The sequence below is a fragment of the Bemisia tabaci genome, chromosome 5 (genome assembly GCF_918797505.1).
Source record: "Bemisia tabaci chromosome 5, PGI_BMITA_v3".
Classification (NCBI taxonomy): domain Eukaryota; kingdom Metazoa; phylum Arthropoda; class Insecta; order Hemiptera; family Aleyrodidae; genus Bemisia; species Bemisia tabaci.
The window spans coordinates 52,665,259-52,681,344 of record NC_092797.1 but is presented as its reverse complement, the minus strand read 5'-3'; the positions used below and the strand labels follow the sequence as shown (position 1 = coordinate 52,681,344).

General features: G+C 38.0%; 2 protein-coding genes across 7 annotated transcripts in view; both read right to left on the bottom strand.

Annotated features, from left to right (window-relative positions):
• Nucleotides 1–1,233, bottom strand: part of LOC109039844 (esterase E4) — a 72,282-nt gene extending 71,049 nt beyond the window's left edge. Inside the window, exons 1-2 of one of the 5 annotated variants that reach the window (XM_019055519.2) lie at nucleotides 1,020–1,233; nucleotides 50–460 (exon numbers count right to left, since the gene is read on the bottom strand). In XM_019055519.2, coding sequence (XP_018911064.2) covers nucleotides 50–244 — 195 coding nt within the window. In that variant the 5' untranslated portion in view covers nucleotides 245–460; nucleotides 1,020–1,233. The remainder of the gene's footprint in view (nucleotides 1–49; nucleotides 461–1,019) is intronic. The other 4 variants (XM_019055520.2, XM_019055521.2, XM_072300910.1 and 1 more) reach the window with 4 other exon arrangements.
• Nucleotides 1,234–7,388: 6,155 nt separating this feature from the next.
• The window catches only part of LOC109039877 (regulator of G-protein signaling 7), an 88,933-nt gene continuing 80,235 nt past the window's right edge, over nucleotides 7,389–16,086 (bottom strand). For both annotated transcript variants that reach the window (XM_019055583.2, XM_019055582.2), the window contains exon 16: nucleotides 7,389–15,743. In XM_019055583.2, the coding sequence (XP_018911128.2) occupies nucleotides 15,683–15,743 (61 nt within the window). In that variant the 3' untranslated portion in view covers nucleotides 7,389–15,682. The remainder of the gene's footprint in view (nucleotides 15,744–16,086) is intronic.

Here is a 16,086-nt window from a genome sequence, read left to right as displayed (position 1 = left end):
GTAACTTCTTTTTGAGTGTGCCTTATCTGATACTTGTGAAGGTTCATACCTTGAATCTGAGCTTGCCAATGGGTGGTGCCGCGTAGGGTATGCCCTGAAAAGCGTAGAAAGGGCGTCCATTCCATGAGAGGGCCTCCGCACCTGCTATTTCCCCGTCCGCTATTTTGACCACGGGTGACAGTGCGCTGGACCGAAGCTCAAAAACGGCACTTGCCAAAACATAGATTACTACTGCACCTAACATTTCGGGCCGTTTGAATCACTCCAACTTCGCAAAGATTTGTTTTTTCGGTCCTCGATCCTAATTTTCGGATACTTCCGCACTGTTGTGAAACATATATTACAGCTTTGAGTCGTTTATAGGTGGACTAAATAATGATTTCAGCTATCCTCTCTCGATTAACATGTCGGTAAAACAGACTGGCTCCCGCCCAACTATTAAAAATAATAATTCAAACAGCTGTGGACATTTGAACAGCGGTCATTAGATATTGCCAGAACGGAAGCACCGTAATACATGTTTTCTCATACGAATTTCTCGTGAAATACGTTGAATATATTGAAAATGTCAAAAATCAACTCAGGGATGATAATTAAATACCGTTTGTGGTTCTTAAAAGAATTAGTATGTAAAATTAAGTTTGCCGCTCACAAAAATACCAAAGGAGATGAAATCAGCCATTAAAATTTTGAACGGTGGCGGTGGCGGCAAATGGCCAGAATTTGGTTTCACACAAATCTCCCCTCTCCTCTTTCGTGCATGGTACTTCTTAAATTATAGAAAAAATTTCAGAACTCAACGGAAATAAATACGAAATTAAAAGCACGTTAAAATTATTTTAGTAGCAATTTTGACTGAGGCATATTTTTGTCTTTGTCAGGCGAGACTTTTGAGTGGCCGATATTATAAATTCTAATTTTTAATAGACAAAATTGATTTCGAAAACTTGCAATATGTTCTCCGTCTTGTCCTTAAAATTTCAATAAGGAAACATATGAGTTGGTGCTTAATTTCTTACTTTATCTCGATAGAAATTTTCACTGGTCCATTTTTTTCTCCGTCAGCCGCTTCAAGTAGTTGTCGATTATTCTTCGTCAAATTGAAAAATAACGAAAGATGAAAGCACAAAAATCAAATCTGATTGTTCACGAAATGATGCGATCTACAGAGAGGCGACACTCTGCCCTGCAAGTTTAGTTACGTCTATTGCCGGGAAAATCACGAAACACTCTGAACGGGTCAGTCGGTCGGAGCCGGTAGATAACATTTTTACAGTGGCGAGGCGTGAATGATTGATTGATTATAGATATTTCCCCATTTGAAGATATGGTAAAGAATCGATTATTAAAGTGTTCGTTGCAAACACCCTGTTTATCGATCTTTTGCCACAGGTTTAAATACCAGATCGACTGATACATCGCAAAGCACGTGCCACGGCATTGAAGTGGATATGAAGTGCCGACAGTGATAAGACTTTTCAACATAGGTAAATTGTACACTAATCGCTCGTTGAATGTTGATATCAAGAAAAAAGCTAGATAGCAACTTATTGAATCAAAATAACTTGCTTTGACGGGTGTTTTATTTGTTTGGCTTTGGATTCGAAAGCTTCAGAAAGGCCTGGTTCTGTCACCTCTTGACAAGGATTTATTTTCGCCCTGCTAGGCCGCAGCCTCCACGGCCCATGTATAGATCTGAACTTCCTTAGGAGCAGGTATGTGTTATGGTATCACACGAAAATGAAGGAAAATCTTGGATTTTCACATGTCTCATAAAACTAATCGACGTGTATGAACGAGGGCATTATCATCGTTATACGTATGCGGAAATCAAGCGTGTGGCTATCCGAACCGTGGAGTAGATATGTGATGTGGTATCACACGAAAATGAAGAAAAATCCCTGCTTTTCGCCCGTCTCGAATTACTGACGTTTATGAATTGAGGCACTCAGGCATTATGCTCGCATCGTTTGATGCGGAAATCAAGCACGCAACTATTCGAATTTCAGCGTAGGTATGTGATGTCGTATCGTGCAAAAATGAAGGAGAATCTGAGCTTTTCGCCGATATTGAATTATTAAAGTTTATGAATGTTTGCTTAAAGCTCGTATCGTTAAATTCGGAAATCAAGTGCGCAGATGTTAGTCCTTACTCCCAGTTTCCAGCAGTGCTTTCGGGGGCTCATGGTCACAAAGCTCTGGTCAGTGGTTTTGCTGTCACGAATTCGCACTACCAACGTTGATAAAATACAAGACGAAGCCTGTATTTTTGCGACTGAGTGAGAGTGTGTGCACCAGGTGTCCCTTTTTCGAAGAATGCTGCTACTGATCAATGAGTGCGAGCTTTTGAACCAATCTGACTTGAACCATACTTCCAGTTAATGGTCGAGCATTCGGAGACTCACATCACAAAGGCACTTGAGTGGTTGGCCATCCTTGATTCGCACTACCACAGCGGCTAAAAGCAGGCCCGCCACATCTCATCTCGGGCCCTCGTACCAGTTTTAAGGTCCGGGCCCCAAGCACGGAGGGGGGGGGGGGTCCGAGGAGCATCCCCCGAGAAATTTTAGAATTTATACGACTAATCGGACGCATTTTGAAGCTTCCATAAAGAATTTTTCCATCAAGAATCAAAAAGTGGTCAAAAATGGTCGTTTTTGACCGGTTTTTGACTGTTTTTCGGCTTGGGAAGCCTCGCAAAGAGCCAGGACTGTGCGGAATCGATTCTCCGCCACCAACTACGTAGAATGCGACAGAAATCTTGAAATTTTTTTTTCAGTCCCAAATCGAGAAAAATCGACAGAGGTTTCATGGACTAAATTTTTAGCGTCAAAATCGATAGTTCGCCGATCGGGTCGGAACCAAGTAAGCTTGCTTGGAATTGACCCGCTGAGTGCGATTTTCGAGTCCGGGAAGCTCCGCGAGTCCCTCGCTTCGAGATATCTGCTGAAAACACTCCAGAGAAAGAGTCAAAAAGTGGTCAGAAATGCTCGTTTTTGACCTGTTTTTGGGTTTCGGCCCGATCGGCGAACTTTCGATTTTGACCCGAAATATTTCGTCCGTGTAACCCCTGTCGATTTTTCTCGATTTGGGCCTGAGAAAAAAATTTCAAGATTTCAGTCGCATCCTATGTAACTGGAGGCGTAGAATCGATTCCGCGCATGGAACTTTTGATTTTGTCGAGCCGAGAACCAGTCAAAAACTGGTCGAAAACGAGATTTTCTGACCACTTTTTGACCCTTTTCTCTGGAGCGTTTTAAGCGGATAGCTCGAAGCGAGGGACTCGCGGAGCTTTTCCGACTGAACAATCGCACTTAGCGGGTCAATTCCAAGCGAGCGTACTTGGTTTCGACCCGATCGGCGAATTTTTGATTTTGACGCTAAAAATTTCGTCCATATGTAACCCCTGTAGATTTTTCTCGATTTGGGACTGAGAAAAAAATTTCGAGATTTCAGTCGCATCCTACGCAGTTGGAGGCGTAGAATCGATTCCGCACAGTCCCGACTCTCGGCGAGGCTCCCTGAGCCGAGAAACAGTCAAAAGCAGGTAAAAAACCAGCTTTTCCGATCACTTTTTGACTCCTTCTCTGGAGCGTTTGCAGCAGATAGCTCTAAGCGAGGGACTATTAGTTTTGGTTTTCCTTTTTGGTTGACTTTTGTGTTTTTGGGTTGATTTAATTTTAATAGCAAGTGTTTTTCTCATCTAGTTCCTTCGGGTACTCTTTTAATTTTAATTTCTTTTATAGTATAAATTGAGACTGTAAGAAGGTTGATTCGGCCTTGGTCTTTAAGAATCCGACTGATGTCTAAGATAATTTCAGGTCATTTATTAATAATTCTTTTAGGAAATTGTGGGTTCTATATATTTTTGATTTAGCTAATCTTGTTTCTTTTTGAATTTTTTGTCTATTTTATTCAAGCTTTTGTGTTTTCTGTTTTATTAACTCTTCATTCGAGTGAAATCTAAATTTTAGGTTGGTTCTACCAAATTTTATTTTATTTAGTCCAAAACTTTAGCGTGACCTTACTTTTACATAGTTAGAAGCTATGTTTTGAAAAGTTTTTAGTATTTAAAATTATTAAATTGTTACTTATTTCTATATTGAAAAAATAGTGTTTTTGTTAAACTAAATAATTATTTCAATTAACCGAAAATTTGTCCCCAGGGCGAATGCAGAGATTCGCGTTTTTGGCACTAAGAATCGACACTTCATCAGGAGATACGCATTTTTACAATTAGTGCAATTAAACGTGTTGTTAGCGGATTTGGATCATTTAAAGACTGAAAAAAGAGTTTCACGCTTACAATTCCTAATCGGATAAGCTTTAGTTTGATCCCATACGGCCAGATCAAGAATTGGATCATTGGAAAATGCGATATTTCATCACGAGATACGCATTTCCGTAACTAGCGTTTTGAACCTGCTCTTGATCATTAACATCAAAAATAGAGTTTATACTTACAATTTGTTTAGAAGCTTTAGTTGATCCAGTAGGACGAGTAACTAATAAGTGAATCAGAGAAATGGCTTCCTTGAGTAACTTTTAAACCATAGGTAAGAAGATAGTACGTAGTCTCCAGAATATATCGTCTCTGCGTGGACCCTCAAAATATTATATAGGTAATACTTTTTTCTCTATTTTCCCCCCAACACTTTAGCATATATACCGTTAGAAACCTACAGCCATCTGGTGCCCGTAGAGACCCGGAGGACATCCATGCTCAATCCATCCACGCACTACGCCTTTCAAACTGACCAGTGAACAAAGTGCCTTTTCTTCAATTCTAATTATTCACAGTTCATCGTCGAATGCTCATTTTATCCGTGCAAAACTACTTGAATTCACAACCTCTTTTGAGTAAGTTGCGATCTTGTAAACCGCGGCGACTCTCTCAAATTTGCGTTAGAATACGATGACCAAAGCAAGAGGACTTAAAAACCACAATCTAACCAAGCGTTTGGACTCTCTCTCTTAAAAATCGACAAAAAGAAAATCATACAACGTCAAATAATGTTCATCAGCATTTTTCAAAATTGAGGCTCAATTGAGGACTCCAAAATTCCGAACATTTTTGGTCGACATCATTCTACAAAATCACTCAGATAGGATATAAAAGAGCGCCTTCAACCCACTGCGTAATCTCAATGCAAAATTCAGATACCACTAATCGTGCGTCAAGACAGTCATTTTGCATAGCCGGCTCATTGAAGGCAAATCATTGCCCCAGACTACAGAGTACGAATTTTAACAACCTGATACGTGTTTTTTCGGAAGAAAACCTACGGGTTTGCCACACTTGGCATCCAAGTAGCCCAACCTAAGGGGCTGCTGCCGCTGCCCCCTTGGCAGCGAAGGAGCCCGGAGCCCGACCCCTCCGGGGGCTGCCCAACCATACATCCAAGGAACGCAACCCTCGGGGTTCCTCCCTCCCCCTGCTCCTCCAGTCCCCGCCCAAGAACTCCACTCCCTCCCGTTTGCAAAACCGTGCTGCGAAAATATTTAAATAATTTTACAATTTAATGTAAAGAAATTTCTATTACACAATTTTTTACCGGATAACCCACTGCCTAGTGCCTTTATTTAAACTCTCTGAGGACTTGTTCAAACATTGTGAAGAATACAGGCACAAAATCTGTGAGTTTTAGTGTTGCTTAGCTTCCTGTTTAAAACAAAATGTGATGATTGGGACACCACTGATCCGATGTAGTTAGGCTAATTTCAGTTAAATTGGTCAAATGATGATAGGAGTGTGGGCCGGGAGGGTCTAACTGTATTGACACATTGCAAAGTTTCACCAGACATGTTATGAATCTTTTAATGAACTGGTGTGGATTCTCAAAAGAGAGATTTCCAGATCATTGACGTAAAATCATCATCACGTGACGTGTGTGCATAAGGAAACTAACGGTACAAACGTTGCTTCTCGACTAAGATATAGACCGGGTGTAAGGGCTAAAGAGTCAATTGGAATCTTAGTTTCTTGTGAAGAAAATTTCAGCCAAAAATCGCTTGCATGGGAATTTTTTCCTCTAATTTTCCTAGTTTGGCTGGACTACAAGTACGCGGCAAAAATTAAATTGCTGATTTAACAATTCAATTGCTAAACAAGTGACTGCAATTTTTCAACGTAGATTTCACTACAAAAAAAATGTTACTTTAACCATTATTGTAAGCTAATTTAACCACGGGGGTGGTTAAAGTAGCCTTTTTTGTTGTAAAATCTACTTTGAAACACTGCGGTCACTTTTTTAGCAATTGAATTGTTAAATCAGCAATTTGATTTTTTCCATGTTAAGTTTAATTTTGTTGAAAAAATGTTTTGTGCGTAACCTGATCTTGGTTCATTTAAATGATGTTATGCATCCATCGTATTTCACGTTGATTTTTAATGAGGAGACTGCAGTGCTTAATTCAGAACATTGCTTTTTGGTTCATTGATCGTCTATTTTTCTACGCTGGCGTTTAAGTCCGACCATTCAAGACCATCGTCAGAATATGGACTTATATGCTGACGCAGAATTGTCGCAAAACATTCGCTAGAAGTAGACAAATGCGTCATAGCTTTCACGATCCACGACGCACTGTGGATCAAGTCAATTAGAGAGGTCGGGCATGAAATTTTTGATTAAAAATGCAAATTTTGATGTTTAATTCGTCAACTTTTAAATTTAAAGAGGTATTTCTAGAAGATAATTGCACGAGGAAACCAATGGCACAACTTTTAGAGCCTTACAATTTTGTATAAACGGAGTTATAAGCTTTTAAAGTTTCCAACTTTTGTCCGACCTCTCCCATTGACTCGAACCACTGTGCGACGCAACATGTAACAAGTCTTTGGTTGAAGTGGGGCGCCTTATTTTTTATTTTGTCAAAATTCCGAAGTTTGGTATTTATGTTACAGAAACGTAAATTTTAAGGGATGCTTCCAAAAGCTAATTTTAAGATGAAACCAATGGAACCACTTTTAAAATGTCATAAAAGTTTCATATTTGCGCATTTAAGCTTTTTTAAATTTTCAAAATCATGTCCAACCACTCCCCTTGACTCGATCCACCTCACGACGCGGCGCACAATGGAACGAGACAATGGGAGAGGTCGGACAAAATGTGGAAACTTTAAACGCTTATAACTCCATTTACACTCAACTTTGAGTTTCTAAATGTGATTTCACTGGTTTCCTCGTGAAATTTTCTTTTAGAGGCACCCCTTAAAAATTGAAATGTGACGAAATTAACATCAAAATTTGCAGTTTTATTAAAAAATGTCATGTCCGACCTCTCTATTTGAATCGATCCACTGTGCGGCGCTTTCAATGAGTGAGCTGCATGCAGGTTGGCGGGCTCAGAGCAGATTGCAGGAAAAATTAACAATGAAAAAGTATGGCGATTGTCTAAAACAATGATTTATTAACTTAAATCAACTACTATAAAGACATTAACCTCATACGGAGGCATAACAATAATGGTTACAATCACAAACATTTCGGTATGGTAAATTATTACCTTTTTCTGCATCGATTTATAATTCATTGGTTGGTTTTTTGCGGGAAATTCAAATACCTAAAATGCGTCCGATCGGTAATAGCTATTTTAACAAAATAGAAGCTCATAAAAATCAATGTTCCCTGAAAGAGGGTACATTGCAAAATCCACGAAAATTTTCTCAGGGAATGTTACGTGTATTGCAGGTGTGTTTGAGAGGAATGCACTGCTGGCCTACAGGCCGATTGTTGAGTCGTTATCCAACGAACTCGATCGATAACTCCCTATCTTCACAATGCTATACATCGATCAAGGTCATTCGATAACTCCCTATCTTCACAATGCTATATATCGATCAAGATCATTCGATATCGATTCACCAATCGAACCGGTGATCACAAGACCTCGAGGACTAACTTTACGGTAAGATTCCAATCGTGCGCTCGGGTTCATGAAATGGAAAAAAAGAGCTACAAATTAGGTCAAAAAACATTATTTTTAAAAAATTAAAATCATATTCGATGATTAAAACATTCCTCTGAGCTGGAACACGCCTGTTTTGGAATCATCTTGCTTGGAAGTAAATGTACGGGAAAATGTAGACAATTAACATCTGTTTAAAAATGTGCGTTAATTTTAATGAAACGGTTAGACATTCCTATCTCCTGTATGCTGCCGTGGTAAGGAAGAACGCCGTATGAACATTCGAGAGTTGCCAAATTCCTTTCGATGAAATTTTTATTTTTGAGGAAAATTTTGAATATTTTTCCTTGAAATTCTCAGAAGTTTTAGATCAAATCACAGACAAAATTATCGGAGAAATCGTTGGGCAAATATCCAAAAATATTCCTGAAAATTAGTGATTCACCAGGGGAAATTTGGCAACGCCTGAAGGCTCATACGCCGTTTTTCCTTAGCACGGCACTATGAATCGCCTCTTGCGTTGGTGGGTATCGGTGCTTGTCGATATATCTTTATAGCAGAGGGAAGTTCACCTACGACAAGAAACACAAAAAGTAAGAAGAGTTCAACTTCCAATCAGTGAGTTTAAATTTCCAGGGTGCGTTTGACACTAGAACAGGTTAAATTTTAGCTGTATCTCTCAAAATTAGTCCTTACGCGCCAATGTCAGTAGACTTTATGACTTCATAACCGCACAAATGTTCCTAGATCCGCTAACAATAACATGCAGGATATATAGTTAAGAGTTATTCTTTACTTCCATTACTATGGACATTGGATAAAGTTATAACTGAAGCGCTCCGTAGCATGTCTTCTCCTCAAAATTGGACGTATTTCTGCCAAACGGAACTATGTGCATCAAGACATGAGCCCTGAAACCCATAAGAATTTATGCATAACAGGGCTCACGTCATAGTGCACGTAGTTCTGTTTGGTAGAAATACGTCCAATTGTATGTAGAAAATGCAGCGCAAAATAGAAAGTCCGGATATTTGATTTAAGATTTGAGTATTTATAATGAATATCGGTTAAATCGAAAAATATGGACGATGTAATTTGCATGGTTTGTGTTTAATTGTTTCAGTGTTGAGTGTAAATATTACAAAATATCTCGCATACGGGTAAAGTTCCAAACTTTTTGTCGCGTGGATCGCTTTCTACGTAAAATTTAGAGGAGGAGACATGTAGCATAGCACTTTAATGCTGACCCTGCAAAACGGTCCATTGAAAATGCAATTACATACCATCAATAACAAACGATCGTATTTTTTCCACATGTTCAAGGATTCTCAACCGTCTAAATATTGTTAAAAAAATGTATACAAAATAAACATTTGAAATTGATATCAATAACAAACAAAATCAGATGAACGAATGTAAACACGAATAAAATTTTGGCGAAATATTACAATATTTATGCTAGTAGACAATCTGTCATCGGATAGTGCATACTTTATAGCGACGTGGCGTGTTTTGCGGTACATCGATTGATCTGCCATTTAAACCCATGGGAAATAATCGATAAATAGGGTGTTTACAGCGAGCACCTTAATAATCGATTCTTTACTACAGCTTCAAAGTGGGAAATATTGAAAATCGATCATTCACGCCTCGTCTTTGATCCTTCGTGGTAGATTGCAAACCTCCAAAATAGTATTAACAAGGCCAAACATTGTGCAATAATGAAAACGCCGCAAAATTGTTTTCAATTTTGCAATTGTTTTCAATCTAGACTTCTCAGCCATTCACATCAAAGTATTGCAACTAATATCAGTGAGGGTAATGGCTTGCAATTCGTAGTTGTAGTTCTAAATATTCGTTGAGAGATATGAAAAGGATCCGCTAGTCTCCACGCACCACGCTGTGGTCTTTAATTATTACGCTTCATTTCAAACCTCTCAATTTAGATGGATTGATTTTGTCTAACGACGTCATAAAATTTAGCCGGTGCGAGTTCCTAACATTGACGCACTACCTTCATAGCATTATACACTCAGGACATTTTCTTATTGCAAAACACATTTTTTGACGAATTCGTATTACGACACATTTTTGACGTAGTTTAATTAAAGATTGTTTCACGGCTGAAAACAAAAAATCTGTTTGAAAAAAACATCTCATCTTGAGGGGGAGGGGGGTCGTCCGAAAACATGTCCATTAAGTCAAAGAAACTCTCTTACGAAAAGAAAAAACAATCTTCAGAGCAGGAAAAATCTCTCAACTGAAGATGATGTAACGTACGGTATTTGTTTTAACAAGAGCTTGATTTAAATTATTTGATGCTCCGTTATAAAGGGGAAATATGCCATGATGTTAAAACCGTATCCAAAATAAAGAAGAAATATCATTATCATCATTTTTATCTGTGGCGGCTTTTTAAAAATTATCTAAAATAAGCTGAACGGTCAAAACCCAAGTATGCAGAATGGGATCTTTGAAAATCGTTAATTCGATCAAAAAAAACCATATATTATCAAACTGAGCTTAGTTTAAACAGTTATTAATAACCTTATACAATTTCTTTGGTGTCTTACTTTGGTGTATTACTCAAATAGGGAACAAAAAACATGGGGAGAAAACACTAAAAGAAATCAATAAAAGTATTATCCTGATCTCTTATCAAAAAAACCGAAGCACTATGGTAATTTCGTTGTTCTTGTTTCCTCTCTTTCTCGAGAAATTGACCGACTGTGTCAACCTTTTTTGTCTCTGTACTATACTAGGTGAGTATTGCCGGGCTAGTGCCACATTTTTATCGATTGCACAGTATTAGCCCTCGTGTGGAAGTCGAAGGGGCTAATGTTTATGTTTCAGGCACTCAGCAATCGCCGAAAAATTGACATCTCCTTGTGTTGAATAAAAACGTAAAAAAATTCAGAAGTAAATGAACAAGATAGAAAGTACAAATTATTATGCTTCGAATTCGAACAGACTTTTTTTCCTCCTTAAATGCATGGTATCTTTTATCCGCTAGCACACTCGCGAGTTGTATCAGTAAACTCAGTGACCTTACTTGGGTTCGGTGCGAGTAGGCAACTAAACTAACTCCCCGGCAATGCGGAGAGCATCGCCGGGATTTGCAGGCGCATTAACTCGGGTTCGTACTTCTGAAGCTCTTCATCAATTAAATCTTTACTGTGTCAATACGAATTATTTAAACTCGAAGTCAACACGAATTCCGCTTGCAAATTGTCGGCGACTGCTGACTGCCTGCACTTTGTTTGACATTTTTTCCAGACACTGGAAGTTAACAAGTTCTAATCCCGTCAAATACTCTGACGCCATCTCGCTCGTTTACAATAGCCTGCCAGGTAACGAAGCTGGTCTAAAACTGGACGAGCTGACTTCAGAGAGGACCTCACATTTGCGGAACTCACACATGGGCGTTACGCTTCTTACAAAGTTTGTCTATCCTGCATTGTGGCCTCGAATGTCCATACACACCCTTATTAAAATTCTAGGGATGAAACTAAAATGGACGCTTTTAACGTCGCGTCATGAAAATAGCAGTAACTACTATGAGTCTTCCATGGGTGGCAGTCACAATGGGTGACAAGTGGAAATGTCCTATAATGTCCGATTATAAAAAAATGTCCACAATACCCAAACATTGTTTGTCCAACACAGAATGGCCATAAACTGCAATGCCCAATAAAAAAATGTCAATATCTTATATGTCTTACTTTTCCATGTGTCTAAATTTCCAAAAATATTCAAAAAAGCAAGAAAAATACCAAATAATATGAAAGAATTGTGTGAACTAACCCAATAAATTTGAAAACTGGGTAGTTGGAAGTCCCAAATTCACATTTTCTTGCAACGAAATGGACGCGTCTCCTCTTGGAACATATTTCTTGTAGGGCATTTTTCAGTTAAGACATTATTTCCTCTTGGACTTTTTTAACCATGGACATTTTTTTGGACATTTTAAGTAGGACATTATTCTTATTGGACATTTTTACTGGACATTTTCACTGCGCACCGTCACAATGAAACGGACCTATTTGTGATGCTAGAGCACTGTTCAACTGGTCGATCGCAATACTAACATAACGTAACTGCTAAAGGAATCCATTGCAAATAAAATAAAAAAAATAACATTTTTGAATCGCAAAAGAAATCAAAAACTGTCGTCTGCAAAGGTATATAAAATGCACATGTCTAATTATAGAACAATTGAGGAAACGGTAGAGGATCGAAAGGTTGGAACAAGCTTTAGTTCATATACTGAGAGGATTGCATAAAAAACAAATAAAGGAAAAAAGGATGCCGTATGCTGGTATGAAAACAAGTCTGGGGTGGAAGTTCTGAAGCAAAAACGGTTATCGAGGAGGTAGCTACCTACTGTACTGAAAATCGGACGATGCGATGGACGAGAAAAATATACAGATTAAATTACAAAGTCGGAGATAAATGCAAAAAGACCCGTTGTCCATTTTCGTCTCTATAAATGCGGCGAAAGAGGATGGTTGAGACTCTCTAAGTTTTGCTAACCAAGGGGCATATAACGGTAACGAAAGGCCTCATTAAGATTTTTTTTTTTTTTTTTTTGAGTGGACGCTTTACACAAAATAAGTCTACCTGTGTCGGAATATTTAAGATTGAACCTACCTCAAGATGGAAAAAATCATCATAATTTCATGTAGCTGCCTCGGCCACAGGTAATTATGGTTAAATCAGATAGAAATAGTTGAATCAGCCGTACTTGAAGCTGGTGCTACCACATTTCTGGATGGTACCAAAATCAGCCAGGAAGATCGTTGAAATTATCATATTTTTCCGTGTTGTTTAGAGGATGAAATTGATATGAAACTACGAGTTACGTATGTATCACTCAAACTTTATGCCATTTCTTCATTTTTTGTTCCAAAATTTCCCTCGCAGATAGACTTCGTTTGTTGCAGTGCGTTTAATTATTCCAAATTTTAATAGAACTATATTTTAATATGTCTTTACTTTATTTTACATGAAATAAGGTTTATTCTCTAGTTTCATAGGAGCATAAGTGATAAACCACTTCAGAGATTCGTGTTCAACAATTTCGCAGGAAGAAAAATTGAAATTATTACTTCTCGTTGATATAATTCGATGGATCTTAGTATTTCACTCGTTTTAAGTAACAAAAATAGCGCTACGCTTGAATTTCTGAGGGCAAGTTGGCAACACTAAGTTTTCACACAGTGTTTGGCAACACTGGAATTTATTATTAATAATGGATTTAAAGGAGAAAAAACAATGTTGCCAACCTCCAGGGAATCGCCACTTTCCAGGAACAATTTCAACTCACTATACCACACTTATTGCGCGAATGTGGTGGCTTTGAAAAATGAGGGTTTCTATTAGTGCGAAAATTGCGCAAAATTTTAAAAATCTAGAATACATGCGCATAGTTATCCTAGTATGCCTTTATGAAATCATAGACCATTCAAATCTCCAAAAAAAATGTGAAAATAAAAACGACCAACCGCATAATTGATGTTACCGATCTTTTACATTACACGAATTGGTCATTCGTATCAGACTTGCCATTCTCTTGTTTTGAAGCATATTAGAAAATCTTTGAGCTTTTTGCACAATTTTCCTTGAGTTTGGTTTGTCAAAAAGTTGAAAAGTACGATGAGCTATCAGAGGACTGGATTTTAAGTGCCTATCATGATTGATAGAAAATAAATGTTGCAAATTTGTGGAACCTTCCCTAGATCTTCCTCAATTCTATCACATATTGGTTCAGACCGCTATCTGGCCAATGCTGAAGAAGCGTGACAATTTTTAAGAGCTCTTATTGGCTCAAAGTAAGGCAACGCTAGATATGAAAAGCCAGAATTGGAAGTACCCGAGTAGAAGAAATTTAATTTCTCTTCAAATCACGTTGAGAAAACAAACAACCAACTAGAAATTAAAGTGATGCATTATGAAAACTTCCATCAATCAAGATCACATTAGGACCGTGATAGACGGAATTATAAATGTTTTCATTGATAGGTACACTTAACGTTTGTGACAATTCACTCTTTTCACGAGGCTTGGTGGCAATATTCAAAACTGGGCATTCAAAACCTGGCGTTGTAAGCAATCTGAACTGGAGTACCTATATAGCGATGGACAGATCGCTCCCTGGAGGGCAAGGGCTCAAAAGTGCAGCCATTCTTCTAACCGACACTCTAACGCACAAAATTTCACTGCCAGTCTGCAGAGTCTGCAGATTCAAAGTCCAACCAAGATGGCCAAGAATGTACATAAACGAACGTTCTTCCGCAAAAATGAGTAAATTTATGCAAAAACTAAGTCAAGTACGTGCTTTATAAACGATGGTTCGTAACAATTGTATTAATAAATCGCTCTGGATAATTGAAATTCATAGGTTGGCTGCATTTTTGGTCCCTAACTATCTTCGCGGAGGCATCGGTGAAGGCCTGATGGATTTTGGAGTTCCACATCTGTCCATTCTCTCGCTATATAGGTACTGCAATCTGAACTGATGGGTGACATCTATCCTCAGGCGATTGGCGCAAAGTCTAAACCAGATACCTGAAACGAGTTCTGCTGCCGTTGTCATTAGAATGGAAGCGAGTCGGATTTTCACGTAAAATATAAAAAAGGAAATTACTGTGATTGCAACGAGGGGGTAGAGAAAATGGCAATGATTTGGCTAAACTGTCGACTGTACAATGGGACGTTTCTACGGGTTTGATCGATAACTAATTTGAAAATGGAATTTCTCGAGTTAAACTACGTGTTCTAATCTCTAATCAACAGACCACCGATCAATACCCATGCTAAGAACAAAGTCTGACTGTTACAAAAGTGTTTCGATGGTTGTAAATTGAATGTATTCTTGAGGAAAAATTTTCAGGTATTTTGAATTTTGATTCTGATCTTTCCCGTCATTTGATCTTAACAACTACTCATCTCATAATAATCTGATAGTCAGGCTTTTATGAGAATCGCTCAAAACGAGAGTCTCTCTTTTTTATTATTTTTAAATTTATTTATTTATCTATTTTTCCGAAACTCATAAATAAAGCACCTCTATATGCATTTGAGGAGTTGGGAGAATTTTTTAGCCGTGCATTATTGTTCGAGCATACTTTCGCATGGAGATCTGCAACATTTCTCTAAGGTTGAGAGTTATTTAAAAAATAATGCAATTTTTTCAATGAATAAAAATCGGCTTGGTATTACTTCGGTAATATCATATTAAAATGCAATCGTTTTATCCTCTATGCACCCATTTTATCATTTTCATTATAATCAACATTTCTGGACTCTTTTATCTTCTTTTTCTCTCTCTCTTTCTTTTCATTTCATTTTTATGACTTTGACTATCATTGGAACATCTAACACAAAAATCGAAATGAACATTGTCCGTAAAAAAATTTAAATAAAAAAAAAAATAAAAAAGTTGAAAATTTAAAACAATGTGAACATTTTAAAACGTGTTCCATGTGAGGGCAATTTAGCAATTCAGGCCTTTTTTGTACCCAACTCCTCACATGCGGGTTTTTTTGCAGAACAATGTCTTGAATGGGTATCATTCTAACATCATCGTATTACGGCGATAATGTGTCGATTAGGTACTTCCCCTAAGTAAAACATGATTAATTCTGTTAATATCACAGTCAAAAAGCGGAGAACGTAACAAAAATGTATGAAATTGTGAATAGCAAATTTACATGATGCATATTTACACAGATAACGTCTAATGTCTATGAAATACATCGTATTGTTCGTTCTGTGCTAGAGATAGCCGAGGGTTGCGTACGTTTTGACGAAAGGCGCGTCCACTTTGCAGCTCTCCCTGTCGGCAAGTCAAAGCAACAATTAGTACAGAATGAAATTGCTGCGCAGTTCTAGAGTCCCTTTATACTGAGAGTCAAGACAATTCGGCTCATGGATGTCACAAACGGGAATAAAGATTACAGAAATTGAACGTTTTTCGTAATCTTTGATCGGCCCATTCTCAAATGCCTTTCTCCGTTCCTCCTCTCATTCCGTTTGTTCCTTGCCGAACCCGTAATTCCCCGGTCCATTCCAGATTATAATCTTTGCAATTGGTGAAAATGTAATCTTTATTCCCGTTTGTGACACTGTGGAGGCCTAAAATACGGGAACCAATCAGAAATGGATTCAAATTGTCTTGA